We start from the raw sequence: 14,281 nt of genomic DNA on the forward strand, positions 1-14,281 counted from the left end.
ACCATCACCAAAACAGTATTTTGTCATGAATACATCTGCTTCCTTTGTTTTATATTCACATAGACCAATGTGAGTGACACAGGCTCTTTAGAGCCTCTAGTTGTGGAGTATGGTAAAAAGTATTTTCTTTGGTATTTGATTTAATGATTTTCCCTCAAGTCTGCATACAGAGATGAAAAAAAAAACACCAATAAAAGTGCTGTTCTTTGATTTTTGTGTTTTTTCCTGTGAGTGTACTGATTGCATAGATGACCTATTATCTTTTCTTATACTTAAAGGGCACCAAGCTAGGAGATACATAATAATTCTCTTTTAGCAGCCAGTAGGGTTCAGTTTTGTCAAAATAAGCTAAGAAACAGTGATGATGAATTTCTCACTTGCAAGTGAATAAATCGACCTCATTGAATCAGTATTCATGTGAACTTCAATTTCACCCTCAAGTTTATGATCAGATAATTTGTTTCCAGATATTGGAAGAATTGAAGAAATAATACAAGAAGAAGGTGGAACAGCTAAGGTCACATGGCCTTCAGGGGAGATAACCACAGTTAATACTGGTAAAGATGGTTTAGTAGAAATAAAACTGGTAGAACCACATCATGTTGGACATGTTTATATTGACCATATACCAGCAGCAGGTAAACTATAAATGTATTTGGTTTGAGCAAAATTCTTTCCTTTTATTGGACCTTGGATTTCAACTTTATCAGAAAATTTCAAAAGCAACCAGGTTGGTTCCTACTACATACTAGGTTTAACAATTTTCATGATCAGAGCACATTCTTAGCTTAAAGTCAGCACATTATATATATATTATTGTCAAAATACTTTGATTTTATGCATTTTTTTTTATATCAAATTTTCTGTAACCAAAAGTTGCCAACAATGATATTGAATTCCTAGACATAAAACTACTTCTAGGGTGGCAGCTAAAGTAAATTATGAAAAAAACAAACTGTTTAGAATTATTGAAAATTTGACCAATACTGTAAATACAAAGCAAATAATGCTTACCTAAGGGGTCATTACTACATCTCTTTTATAATTTTTCAGGTTAAATTTTGAAGAACATGTGTAATTTATAATTTCGAGACATAATTAGGAAAAAAGATATAATATTGATAATTAAGAAAAGTTGAAAAATTAAAGCTGTGAATAATTCATTTTCCTACTTGCTCAACAATTTCAGATTTATCACAACCTCCTGATTCCTGTATCAATCCTGGAGACAAAGTTTGTGTTGATCTGAACTTTGACACATTTCAAGGACTTCAGCAGTTTAATGGAGGATGGAATGAGGAAATGGAAAAGGTAAATACATTTTCCACAAAGTTAAGGATGGTTTAATATTTTTTCCCCAGACAATCTTCTTTTAGTATAGCTCTATTTAGCTTACAAGGCCATGTGAACTATTGCAATCACTTGATGTCTGCCATCCATCATCCCTCATTCATCCTTGGTCCATCACATTTATGTTTTTTTAAAACCAATCTTCTTCACTGAAACTACTGAAAAAGTTGTTAACAAAACTTATTTATAGAAAAACATGCGTAATGTGGCTTGAAATAGATCATAGGGGAAAATGCAGTTTTTAGCAAATATATCATATCTCAAAATCTAGAGTTTGATCAAAACTCAAAGGGAAAAAATTATTATGATATTTTGAGCTGCATATGGCAGAACCTTTCTGAATTTTGATCCACAATGCTTTTTTTTATTCTCTTTTAATTGTAAATTTGAGTCCCACTGATGATCAATTCTTTTGTAGACAAAAAACATTTCTGGCATATAAAATAATTTTAATTATAACCCTTCTACCTCTGAAAAGTTGGTTTTTGTTGAGCCTGTGACTTTTGTCGCAGAAAGCTCGACATAGAGATAGTGATCTGGCGGTGGCTACGTTGGTGGCGTTAGCTAACATCTTAAAAGCTTTATATTTTAGGAGGTGGAAGACTTGGATGCTTCATACTTGGTATATGGATGCCTCATGTTACAAAGTTTCCGTCAGTCACATGTCCAATGTCCTTGACCTCATTTTCATGGTTCAGTGAATACTTGAAAAAAAAGTTAAGATTTTTTGTAATGTTAAATTCTCTCTTATTATAAGATAAAGGCTAATATATTTGGTATGTGCGTACCTTGCAAGGTCCTCATGCCCATCCAACAGTTTTCACTTGACCTCGACCTCATTTCATGGATCAGTGAACAAGGTTAAGTTTTGGTGGTCATTGTCCATATCTCAGATACTATAAGCAATAGGTCTAGTATATTTGGTGAATGGAAGCACTGTAAGGTGTACATGTCCAACTGGCAGGTGTTATCTGACCTTGACCTCATTTTCATGAATCAGTGGTTAAAGTTAAGTTTTTGTGATTTGGTCTGTTTTTCTAATACTATATGCAATAGGTCAACTATATTTTGTGTATAGAAATATTTTATGATCTATATGTCAGTTGCTCAGGTTTATTTGACCTTGACCTCATTTTCACGGTTCATTGCTCAGTGTTAAGTTTTTTGTGTTTTGGTCTGGTTTTTTTTTAAACTATAAGCAATAGGTCATCTATATTGTTGTATGGAAGAATTGTTAGCTGTACATGTCTGCCTGGCATGGTTCATCTGACCTTCACCTCATTTTCATGGTTCAAAGGTCAATGTTTAGTTTTCTTGGTTTATGTTAAGTTTATGTGACAGTTGTAATAAAGCTTTTAGAACTATCAACATAATAGCAATGATTAGTAAAGAAGGCGAGACATTTCAGTGTGTGCACTCTTGTTATATTATTAATGTTATTTTTTTGGCATAAGCTATTCAATGTTTGGAAAAAGTAGTTATTTTAAGAGACTATGTCATATTACAGATAATGGGTGAGACTGGAAAAGCTGTGCACTTACCAAATAGAAACCAGTGTGAAGTTTATTATGAAAGTGTTTCTAGAAGCTGGTTGCTCTATATTGCTGTTTTGACAAAGGTAATGCAAATAGATTTAAAACAAATTTATAAGATGTAAATAGTTATGTTATATTTTGATTTTTGTCCTGTGCAGTTTTATAAGCCAATGCAATGTTATACCGAACTATAAGAAATAAATTGTAAATGTAATATGATTTCTTTTGTATCACTTTATAACAGACTGGAAACATTAAGCAATCTTAACCTTCTTGAATTCATTTAAGATTAATGTGGATGTTAAGTGATGTACTTTTTGTAGATGTCAGTTCCTGTCGTTGGAGACAGAGTTATGGTTCTTGCTGATGTAGGTATCCTTATAAGACGTCAGAGATATCTGTGGAAGGAACCAATGAGAAATGTGAGTACACTTATTTAAGTTTGCTTTTCTTTTGATATCATTGCTTTAACTATAGTAACTAGTATAAAATGCAATAAAGAAGATCTGAAAATTAATTTGCATTTAATAATGAAATATCTTTTACAATATAAAACTTTGGGAATTGGTTGTCGTGTGGTCTAGGTCGTCAACTACTGTATAAATAAACCTGTCAACACAGTTTGAACCCTGTACCTCACTACGATTGTTAGTTTTCCTATCAATGTTGTGTTTCTCCATGGGCACTGTTACTTCCTCCAACAAAAAAATCTGGCCCCAATAACAATTGATTATTTAATGTAAGAAATATATCACTTTAAACTAATGTTACTGCAACATAATGCTTTACTACTGTATTCTTTTTGGTAATTACAAGATTCAATGTTCCTTAGATATACTGTAAACTTATTTTTGAACATACTTTATTTTGGGTTTAGCCCTTTGGAGCCCACTTTGCAACAATTTAATTTTGATATTTTTATAATTACTTGATTTAGTTATAGATAAGGAAAGAAGAAAGTTTTAAGTTTTTTGTGAAATTTATATCCGCATATTTTTCTGTGTGTGAAAGTTTCGAATATTATTTGGTTTTAATGCAGTGTTCTTTCTGTGATTATGTAGGATTACATTACGAAGCTCCAAAAACACATATCACTGTGATAAAAAAAAAATGGTTTGATGTATCAATTAATGAAACATGATCTCTTCAGATGACTAAACAAAAAGCAAAGGAACAGCTCTTACATTGCTGGTCTTCATCATAAAGTCACAATGCAGTCTTTAGCATGCATCAAAAGTTACACCCCTCAGTGCTGGTTTCAGCGGAGACTTCTTTCCTTAAAGATGATCCTATTAAAATCAACGATGTGGAGATGCATATTATGAATTATATAGAGCAAGAATTCTACCAAAATAAATGTCATAATTTAATACTGAAACTTATTTTTGTCTAATTTTTTTGGGGTCTTCATAGTTGTTAAAGCACTAAAAACTACCACAGTGTTCTCCCCAGATATTTCATATAGCATCTTGGTAAACAAGGAATTTTGAAATACCATCATGACCATCTTGTTTCTAAAAATTATAGCATCACATCCATAACACATTCTATAAGAAAACCACTTCAGATAGCATCACATTCAGAAATATAGCATCACATTACCATGAAGCTAAAAGGTCCTGGGGAGAACACTGTATAATAATACCAAATCAGACATCTTCTAATTCTGTTGTCTTTTATTTACAATTCATTTCAAATGATTACCTTTTTACAACTTTTTAACTATTATCATACCATGTAGTTTTGATAAAACAACTATAATAAATGCAAATTGTTAAGTCATAAATTCAGTGATTTATTATAATTCTGTTTAGATGATTGGTAAAACTGGAACTGTTGATAGTGTTGATGTTATGGGTAATCTGTCCGTCAGTTTCTCTGGGAAAAAGAAGTTTGTCTTCAGTCCATCATGTGTGGTCAAGGATGATGGTGACAGTGTGATACCAAGGGAACAGACTGGCTTATTGTCTTCAGACAGTGATGACGAAGGCACCATTAAATTAACATTGAGAGACAAACCTACTATATATCGTCAACCAGAAGTGAAGGCTTCTCCATTTGGTGTTGACGAAGACTCTCTTGACAATTCTGATGGTAAGTAGATATCAATCATACTTGCCAAACTCTAACAATGAGAAAATATGACATGTTAAAAAGCGTGTGAAAACATGCTACATCAGATGCTGACTTTTTAATATGATCAATGTTTATAATTTCACATTAAACATATTTGTTAATATAAAAAACAATATTCTACTGTAAACTTTTTTTGTATTCAACAGTGGTCTTATCAATTAATATACTTATCACAGCAAAGTTTTAAACAAGGGATAAATAACAGAATGCTTCAGCACTTTTTCAGATCCTAAAATTTTGTTCAGCATGCATTCAGCTATGGTCCAGAACCTATTCAGCAAAATTCAACTAAAATTCAGAAATTCTGTTTCATGAGGGTAGTATGATTTATTTTATAATAGATGAGTCACTGCCTCTCCTACAAGTTTACTTGGATCTTTAAAGTCATGACCAACCTATATATTTTAACACTGAAAGCTTTTCATTAGTTTTACTAGATAATTTAGGTTGATTATCACAAGTTAGAAAACTTCCACTATATATAGTTTTTTGACTTTCTGCTACCTGTTAAAAAGTTGAAAACTATACCCAAGGATTTGTATAGTAAGAAGGATTGGAATCTCGTGGGCTTTTGCATAGACTGTAGTATAATATCTTCTGCGGCGCGAGATTTTGTGAGATTACCCGTGATGCATCTGGAAAATGCTAAACTAGCTCTGATTAATGGCTGACATTTGCATCACCTAAACAAATAGACATCGATATGTAAGTATCTACAATCTATATTTATCAAATATTATGCCTGAAATAAGAAGTTTAAAATGGTTCTGGTGTTATGAATAACTTTTACGATCGCAGTAAGAATACACGGCTCCATAGAATTAATTTGCATATTGACCGAAGTGACCTCACCCTATCCCGCCTATTGGGCGGTCCTATCATCATTTTCTATTTTTATACTTCTTCCTCAAAAAACGGAGATGAGTGGTAAAATTTATATTTTCTGATAGATATATGATTTCTTCGTGTATTGAGTAAATTTCGTAGTGATTGATGCATTAGTTTTCCTATTTTTTTACGTTTCTTCGAGTTGATTACAACAAAAATGGCGTTCTGGAGCGAAAATGGGGGTGGCTTGGGAAAAATGAATAAAGTTCTTCAATTGGCCTAGATTAATGTTCAAACATGTTTACAAACGTAAAACATTGGTGATAAAGTGTATTGAAGAAAGCTCAAACCGCTAAATAAGGGAATTGTGATACTTTTCTGTCTTTAAACATCAATGTGGTTCTCAGATGAATCGCAATTTACCAGGCCTAAATTGGGAGGTGATCCAGTTTCTTACTATACAAATCCTTGCTATACCAATCATAAAAAAAAAATAGATTTTAAAATTTATTTTTTTACATGAACTAGAAGTCAGCCTTTAGACAAATATAGGAATTTTTACATGATTATTCTGAATCTACTTATATTGAAAGAATGGAAGATGGACTAGTTTTTGACATTCCAGGAACACCAAGAATCTCTCTTATTATAATATTCCTCAACAGTAGATATAGTCAGCTACCTTTAGTTCTTGTTTTTTTTATGCTTTGATATACAGATAAGATAAGATAAGATAAGATAAGATATTTTTATTTCCAATTATGGGCCCCAAAGGGCATAAACATTAAAACATCAATAATTTTTTTCATAATACAATACAAACAATGAGATAAAAAAAAAAAAAAAAAGTTAAACGAGAACTATTTAAGTTCTTAAAGAATACGCAGATAAAGAATCTATAGTATGTTGGTTTTTTTTAATACTAATGCATTTTATTACAAGTGTGGTTGATATAGATAACAAACAAGCAGCCCAAAAAGAAAAAAAAAAGAAAAATAGATATCCACATATGTATAGTACACAAAAAGTTGGATCAATTAAATATATAATAATTAGCCAAAAAGAAAGTAGAAATTAAACATGTCCATGACTCATCCTGTGTCAGCAGCAAATAGGAAAGCATTATGGTTTCCTAAAGGCAGCTGACACCAGGGGACGATACCTTATGGGCCATAGGCATGTAAAATGTGTGTAAATGTCTCTTTCCTACCTGTATCAAAAGCAAACAAGGAAGCATCATCTTGTCCTATATAAGCATGAAATATTTGTAACTGAATGTTAAGCAAACAACAATCAATATTTATATTTACAGATGATGATTGTATGTCAAGTGAAGAGGAACATGTACCTAAAGTTAACAGTAAGAAAGTTTAACTTGAATTACCTCCCCTTACATCAGTTAATTTTTTTCATTATGGGCATCTGCTACACTTTCTCGATATAATGTCATTTTTATAATTTTGAAATATGTTGTAGACCTTGGCAAGTTATAAAATAAAACACAAAATAAAACATAGGTCACCATGCTTGTTTTCCAAAAATTGAGGCTGAAAATTGGGGATTTGTGCAATTTTGTAAAAAAGTTAGCAGATATTATAAAATTTTTGGAGCAGATATTCTTTGTCCTAAATTAATAAGATCAGGTTCAATCTGAAGTTGTGATAAATGACATTATGGAAAAAAATATATCCCTACACGAATGACTATACTATTATTCAAGCCTTGCTTGACATATTGCGGACCAGATGCTCAAAGTGGTATTTTTTTTAACCTAAAAATAAATGGAAATAAAGTGTTTCTGAAAATGTCGTTTTTATTATTTTTTTGCATTAACTGCATTTTGTCATGCTTTCTCCAAATCTTGAATAAAAAATATACGTAACCGTTCTTGATTCCATGATAAATGCAATTTGTCATAAAAAATTGAGTCCCCCCTTTGTAACCTCAACGTTGGCACTAAAGTGCAGGACGTCTCTGGCAGACAACTTCGATTATCTCTGCAAATTACCGGCTACATTTGTTCAGATGTATAACTATTGCTTGTAAAGAGCTACCTATAAATTGGTCATATTGTTTTCGGAAATAAAACCATGTGAATCATAAATACATCTCTTTGTTTGTGGTCTAAGTGAGAAACATCTCAAGAGAAGTTATTACGGACTGTTGATAAATTTTAAGGCTTTTAAAATTAAAGACTCGGCAATTAATTAAGAACTTGACATAAAGGTTCATGTACTGTACACACTCGTGTATTATTTCATACCATATGTTGACCTCTAGATGGTGTTGAGGTTACAAAGGTGTTGTTGTCTCTTTTACACATTCCCCATTACCATTCTCAATTTTATTTGTTTATTTTGTTTGGTTTGGTGGGGTGCTGTTTCATTACAATAGTCCTTAAAATCCTTTTATTCACGTTTTAGAATTGCGCATTAATTCATAAAATCAAACTTTTATTCGGGTCAATGATTACATTTGAATAAAATTTGGAGGCTCCCTAACAGTTTTAAAGTTCACTGGTATACACTTATTTTCACTGGATCACAACATAAAGGTTACTGACATGAGGTCTTTTCCTGCAAACGGAAAATCCTTTTTTTGTACATAAATAAGGCGTTTAAGTTTTCTCGTTTGAATTGTTTTACATTGTCATCTTGGGGCCTTTTATACCTGACTATGTGTTATGGGCTTTTGTCATTGTTTAAGACCGTACAGTGACCTATAGTTGTTAATTTCTATGTCATGTGTGTCTCTTGTGGGGAGCTGTATCATTGGCATTTATACCACATCTTCTTTTTGGTGTTGTCAGAAAACAAACACAAAATCTCATAAAGGAGAATCTTCAATTTGCTAAACTAATCTTTTGTCCAGTTGACAGAAACTTTACCATAATTTTGAAATTTTTGATTTGGCAAAAACGATTGAATTATTAGCGAAAAGATTGGACATATTACCTATACACCCCCTCCCCCAACCCTTCCCAGCTTTGTGTTTGTTTTTGTTCATCTCCCAACTTTCCAGACTATACCCACCTAAATTACAATTTCAAAGCAAGTGAATTTTATCCCTTTTTTAATCTTTTTCTATTGTAATTTACTTTCTCCTCAGTTTTTAATGCTGTTTTCTTTTGGGGGATAGGAGCAGGGTGGCAAGTTGCGATTCAAATCCAAATACTTCTCTCATAGCATAATTGTATTGGTAAATTACATAACTATATTGGAATTAAATTAAAAAAAGAAAATAATTGTTTTGTTAAATGTTTAAATATTTGTCCATTTTAGATTACAATCCTTTGAATTAAATTTATCACTTGTCCACGATTTAATTTTCATAATTCAATAAAGTTCTTTCCTAAATAGTTTGATTGGTTGTTGATAATAATGTCTAAGGTCCAGTGGCAAATACTTCATGAATGTTCAGGACATTTCTTAGTTCGATGCACTTATGCATATCTCTTAATTTTCATGTGAGGAAACATAATTTTCAACTTTTTGTTCTGAAAAGTACATATGAAAATAGCTGACAATCTATACTTGTGAATTTCTACTTTCTGTTTCCCTGTATGTAAATACTTTAGTTTAAGTACATTTCTATTTCCTTATGTCTGGTCAGAAAATTAAGTTACTTTTTGAATGTTTCCAAGTAAAAGTTCAAAATAAATGCTAAATTAGTGCAAATAAATCAAAAGAAGCTATTTAAACTTTTCATATACATAACATTCATCTAAGATTATAAATAGACACTAAAAATTCCATTGATTATGTTCTATTTATAGAACAAACTTCCTTGTTGGTTTGTCCAGGTTTTAAGAAACTGAAAAGTTTTCTGGTCCTGGTATTTTGGATAATCAATGGAGACTGCTAGTAAGTTTGTAGAATTAAACTTAGAATTTTACTTCTTGTAGAGAATTGGAACATGATTTAGTATTTATTTGGAAAATGAATTCCAACTTTCACTTTTAAATAGACTTTGGAATTTTATATGAATCATGTTTTTCAAACTAATGCACAGTATAAAATATCTGCAGTTTCCTAGTTTCACATTATCATATTACTTGATTTTAATTCTTGTAATCAAATATTGAGAAATTTTCTCTAGCCTTTTTTGGAAACTTGCAATCAATTGATAAAAATAAAAACTACATGAATATCGGACATCCACATCAAGGATAATGTTCCTTCATCCAAGCATATCTTGGATGTGCAGGATGAAGGTCATTCTTAGAATATGAGCCTGAGGCTCGAAAGTAATGAATTAGCTTAACTTCTCTATGAGGGGTGAAGCTTACATATAATATCTCTGTTTAAAGAAACAAACTATACCCACCTATAGGCTGGCCAGTGACCTTGACCCTAGTATATAAGCACATGTTCCATAATAACTTGTCATAATTTAAAGCAAGTTTGTGTCGACCAAATATAAAACCCAGTGGAAAAGGGTGGGTCTGACTGATAATCCCTAGGGTGGGAATTAATTACTTTCGAGCCTCAGGCTCATATTCTAAGAATGACCTTCATCCTGCACATCCAAGATATGCTTGGATGAAGGAACATTCTTATTCATATTTCGCCTTCGGTCTCAAGTAATGAATTAGCTTGTTTAAAGTGTAGACACAAACTAAAAACAATTTTTATATAAATGCCAACATTTAATAAAGGATAAAAATCACAAGATCATCCAGTAACTACAACTGAAGAAAAGTGTTTTAGTACTGATATTCTTTACTTTCCTGTTATAGAACTTGTAAAAAGTTTTACCATATGTCCAGACAAAACTGTTGCCATAATGTCCTTAATAGAACATCCTGAAGCTAAATGCACTTATGAAGAGGTTCCTCTAAATGAGTTAACCTTAAAACCTCGGATAAAATTAGAACTCTCTCTAACTATCTAAACTTTACGAAAAGACTTAGATGAATTCTCTCACCTATTTTGTACACAAAACATGATAAATCATTGTCTTAATCAACACAAAGTTTTGGTTTATCAAAACCTTTGATCACCTCATTAGGTAAACTAACTAACAGATCTAGTATTTTTCAAAAACTCATGTATATGAAAAAATAAAGTGCCATGTCTCTGAATGAAAGACATAGAATGTAAATCTACAGCTGATAAAGATAGTACTTCAAGGCAGATGTAGTCAAGGCAAATAAAGACACAAGTATAAAAGACAGTCTTCAATGTTAAATACTCCAATGAATATTAAGAACTTAAAAAAGATAGCACTAAATTCATCTCCAAGTGAAAGTCTCAGTATCTAAATCTTCAATTGCAGATTCAGGTTTAAGCAACCTTCCACAAATACATGTAGTAAACAAACAAATTCAGTAAAATCTATTTCTTAAAGGATAAAGTCTGTTTCAACATAGACCAAGAAAAATTCACATTAAACATGCTGAATATGAAAAGCTTGTGTTTTACAAAAATTTCAATAATCAACAACATCCTTTTTAGATGGTGATAAGGAATTGGTTCTCTAATTGAACACACCAAATAATGAAATTTCTCAAAAAAAATATTGATAATGCTTGATTATAGATGCATGGTCTCCAAGATGAAATGTAAATATATTTTACAAATGATTCTGAAATCTCCTGTTTATATTAAAGTGATTTCTGAGTATAATACACACGTTTTTACCCTACTGCACAATCAACCCTTCAGGTGTTGGTTCACTTAAATTTTTTTTTTTTTTTTTTTTTTTTTTTTTTTTTTTTTTTTTTTTTTTTTTTTTTTTTTTTTTTTTTTACAATATACAGTTAAATTAAGTCTCTTCCTGACGGAAAGACATTATCTTCAGTATGTAACATTGTTACTAATTTTTATGCTTAACAGTTTAACTGGCAAATAAATTAAAATTGGTCTTAGCAAAGAAAACCAACTCTGAGCAAGCCAAAAAGGATAATCAAAAGAGCCTTCTGAACTTTATCACTAATAATTTTCTTTATAAATATCCCCAACAATGAAAAAGATGGGAAAATATAAGGTCTTAATTCTGATCATGAAAATAAAAACATCTCTGAAAGGAGCTTGTTGGTCAAAAGACAACGAAGTAATTATCTACAGATTGAAAATGAAAACGTAATAACAACAAAACAAATATATCTTCTTTCAATTGACATCCTTTTGAATCTGTAAATTTTTTAGACATATGCATGATAAGCATCAAAAATTTTCTTACCAGGAATATAAAGAGCTGTGATAAAAATGTTCTTTCTTGAACACCAAGCCCAAATAATGAAATATTTGTAGTAAGCATGTTTAGTGACAAAGAGGTTACACCTCCTATTGCATAATAAAAGCTACTGAAATTGTATTTTCTGATTGTATAACTCTCTGTGACTAAAACTTTTTCTCCAGAAGAATATTATAGCCAACAATACTATGAAATCTATATGAAATGAGTGCATACTCTTAAAGAAGCTCAGTCTACCAACAGAAACATTTTCTTCAAATTTGGATCCCAAATCCTTATGTCAGAGGAATCTGGTACAACCCAAAAACTTATTTGGATGGGTCTATAAATCAAATTTTTAATTTCTGATTTTAAATTGTTAAAAAATTTCACCTATTGATGATAATAAACACTGTAACAACTATACAGTGTTTCAACATTATTTCTCGCCATGTTTCTGCAATGTAACATTCCCACAGATACTGCATTAAAAGCATTCATCACAAGACCAATATATGATGTAAATCATCTATAATACAGTTACACAATTCTATTTAAAAAGAATTTCCCAAGGGAGATAATTTTACCATTTCTCATCTGTCAGAAAAAACTTAAATAGCTCAGTATCAATAATGAGACAAAGGAAAACAATGTGCTTCCAAGGAATGAGTACCAACTTCTCAAAATTTTTCTGAAGCACAGCTTATCAAGCATTTGCACCACTTCTTCTGTATTCACAATACAATCATCTAAACTCTGATCCATAATAAAAGAATCATCAATGTATAAACTATAGCATGTATATACTTCAAGTGACATTATTTCATAAATACATAGACAGGTTTTAAAACCTTAGTAAAAACTCTTGATGCAGAAGCCAATCCAAAACAAAAAACATAAATATCATATCAATGTCTTTTCCACATGAAACAGGAAATTGTGATATAAACATAAATGATACTTAAATATGCATCTGTGAGATCTATAGATGTTAGCTCTATCTATATAGAATATATATATATAGATAGATAATTATCCTAAAGAATTACATCTAAACAAAAGATAAATGGTCCTGCTCAAATAAGTTTGTTTGAATTTTTCAAATAGATACAGGCCTTGAAGACCATCTTTCTTAGGAACCAAGAAAATATAGGAAATAAACTGGTTTTCCATTGATCGATCAACCTTTTAAATAGCTCTCTTAGCTATCAATTTTTGGACTTCTGAAATTAATTCATCCTTATGAAAGGTGAAATGTATTTAATTCAAAAAGGATAAACCTTGTGGTACATCATTAAAAATAATTTTATAACCATTTCTTAATAAATCTAATATCAATAGATCATAAGTAACATTTTCCAAATCATAATATTTAAGTTATCTACTGTATATATAGCAACTGGTTGAGAAATGTGACCTCTTCGAGATTCTCTGTTCCCTTTTTGGAAACCTCTCCCTCTCAATGAAGGGAATTGCCTACTAGTATAGTCGCCCTGTTGACCAACAGAGCCTCTGCAGTTAAAAAACTGATATTGCCTTTCCCATAACAGCTGGGAGTAAATTAATTGCTAGACCTGGAACCTCTTCCAAGGAATCTATAATTTGCTTTAGAATCTTTGTATAAATACTAAGTTTGCTTTTTGCAATCATAACTAGAAATGTGATAAAGCAACTATCACAACAGAATTACAAATAAGTTTTATCATCTAAATATTTCTGAGCATCTCCTATGGGTTTAACCAGAAAACCATGGTAATACAAACAAATATAATTTTACAATAAAATCCTTGTATTATCAAGATCCAATGGCTCATTCTTACAACAAGAAATAGCCAACTCAACAAAAGGGGTGATGATCAACCCCTTAATAAAGTATCTCTGGGTTTCCTGCATCTTTGAAACCACAGAGTGGGCCTGTCTAGGCATTGCCATTTCGATATTTTAATTATCCTAGACACACTAGGATTGTCACAGTTCTCAGTGTGATAGTATTTCCTCTAAGAACTTTATATATTTCTGATTTTATCAAAATCATGATTAAACTGTTCAACAAACAGGATGAGATAATGGATCATTAATCTCACTAAAAGAAGCCTTAAAGGCTTCTGAAAACCTTAATGCAGGATCAAAAGACGTATCAAATTCAACTCCGGCTGGACTATCATCAGCCATGGCACATACTCAAAAAGGAGGTACATACACCGTATCATTTCAGTAGATAAGATCAAAATTTAGAACTAAATCTTCATTAAAGT

At 31.2% G+C, this 14,281-nt stretch overlaps 1 protein-coding gene across 2 annotated transcripts in view; it reads left to right on the forward strand.

The window, feature by feature from the left end:
* LOC139501823 (E3 ubiquitin-protein ligase MIB2-like) overlaps positions 1-14,281 on the forward strand; it is a 43,647-nt gene that overhangs the window by 7,032 nt on the left and 22,334 nt on the right. For both annotated transcript variants that reach the window (XM_071291038.1, XM_071291040.1), the window contains exons 5-10: positions 468-638; positions 1,190-1,311; positions 2,858-2,968; positions 3,209-3,307; positions 4,700-4,979; positions 7,162-7,209. In XM_071291038.1, the coding sequence (XP_071147139.1) occupies positions 468-638; positions 1,190-1,311; positions 2,858-2,968; positions 3,209-3,307; positions 4,700-4,979; positions 7,162-7,209 (831 nt within the window). The remainder of the gene's footprint in view (positions 1-467; positions 639-1,189; positions 1,312-2,857; positions 2,969-3,208; positions 3,308-4,699; positions 4,980-7,161; positions 7,210-14,281) is intronic.

Source organism: Mytilus edulis, chromosome 13 (genome assembly GCF_963676685.1).
Source record: "Mytilus edulis chromosome 13, xbMytEdul2.2, whole genome shotgun sequence".
Classification (NCBI taxonomy): Eukaryota; Metazoa; Mollusca; class Bivalvia; order Mytilida; family Mytilidae; genus Mytilus; species Mytilus edulis.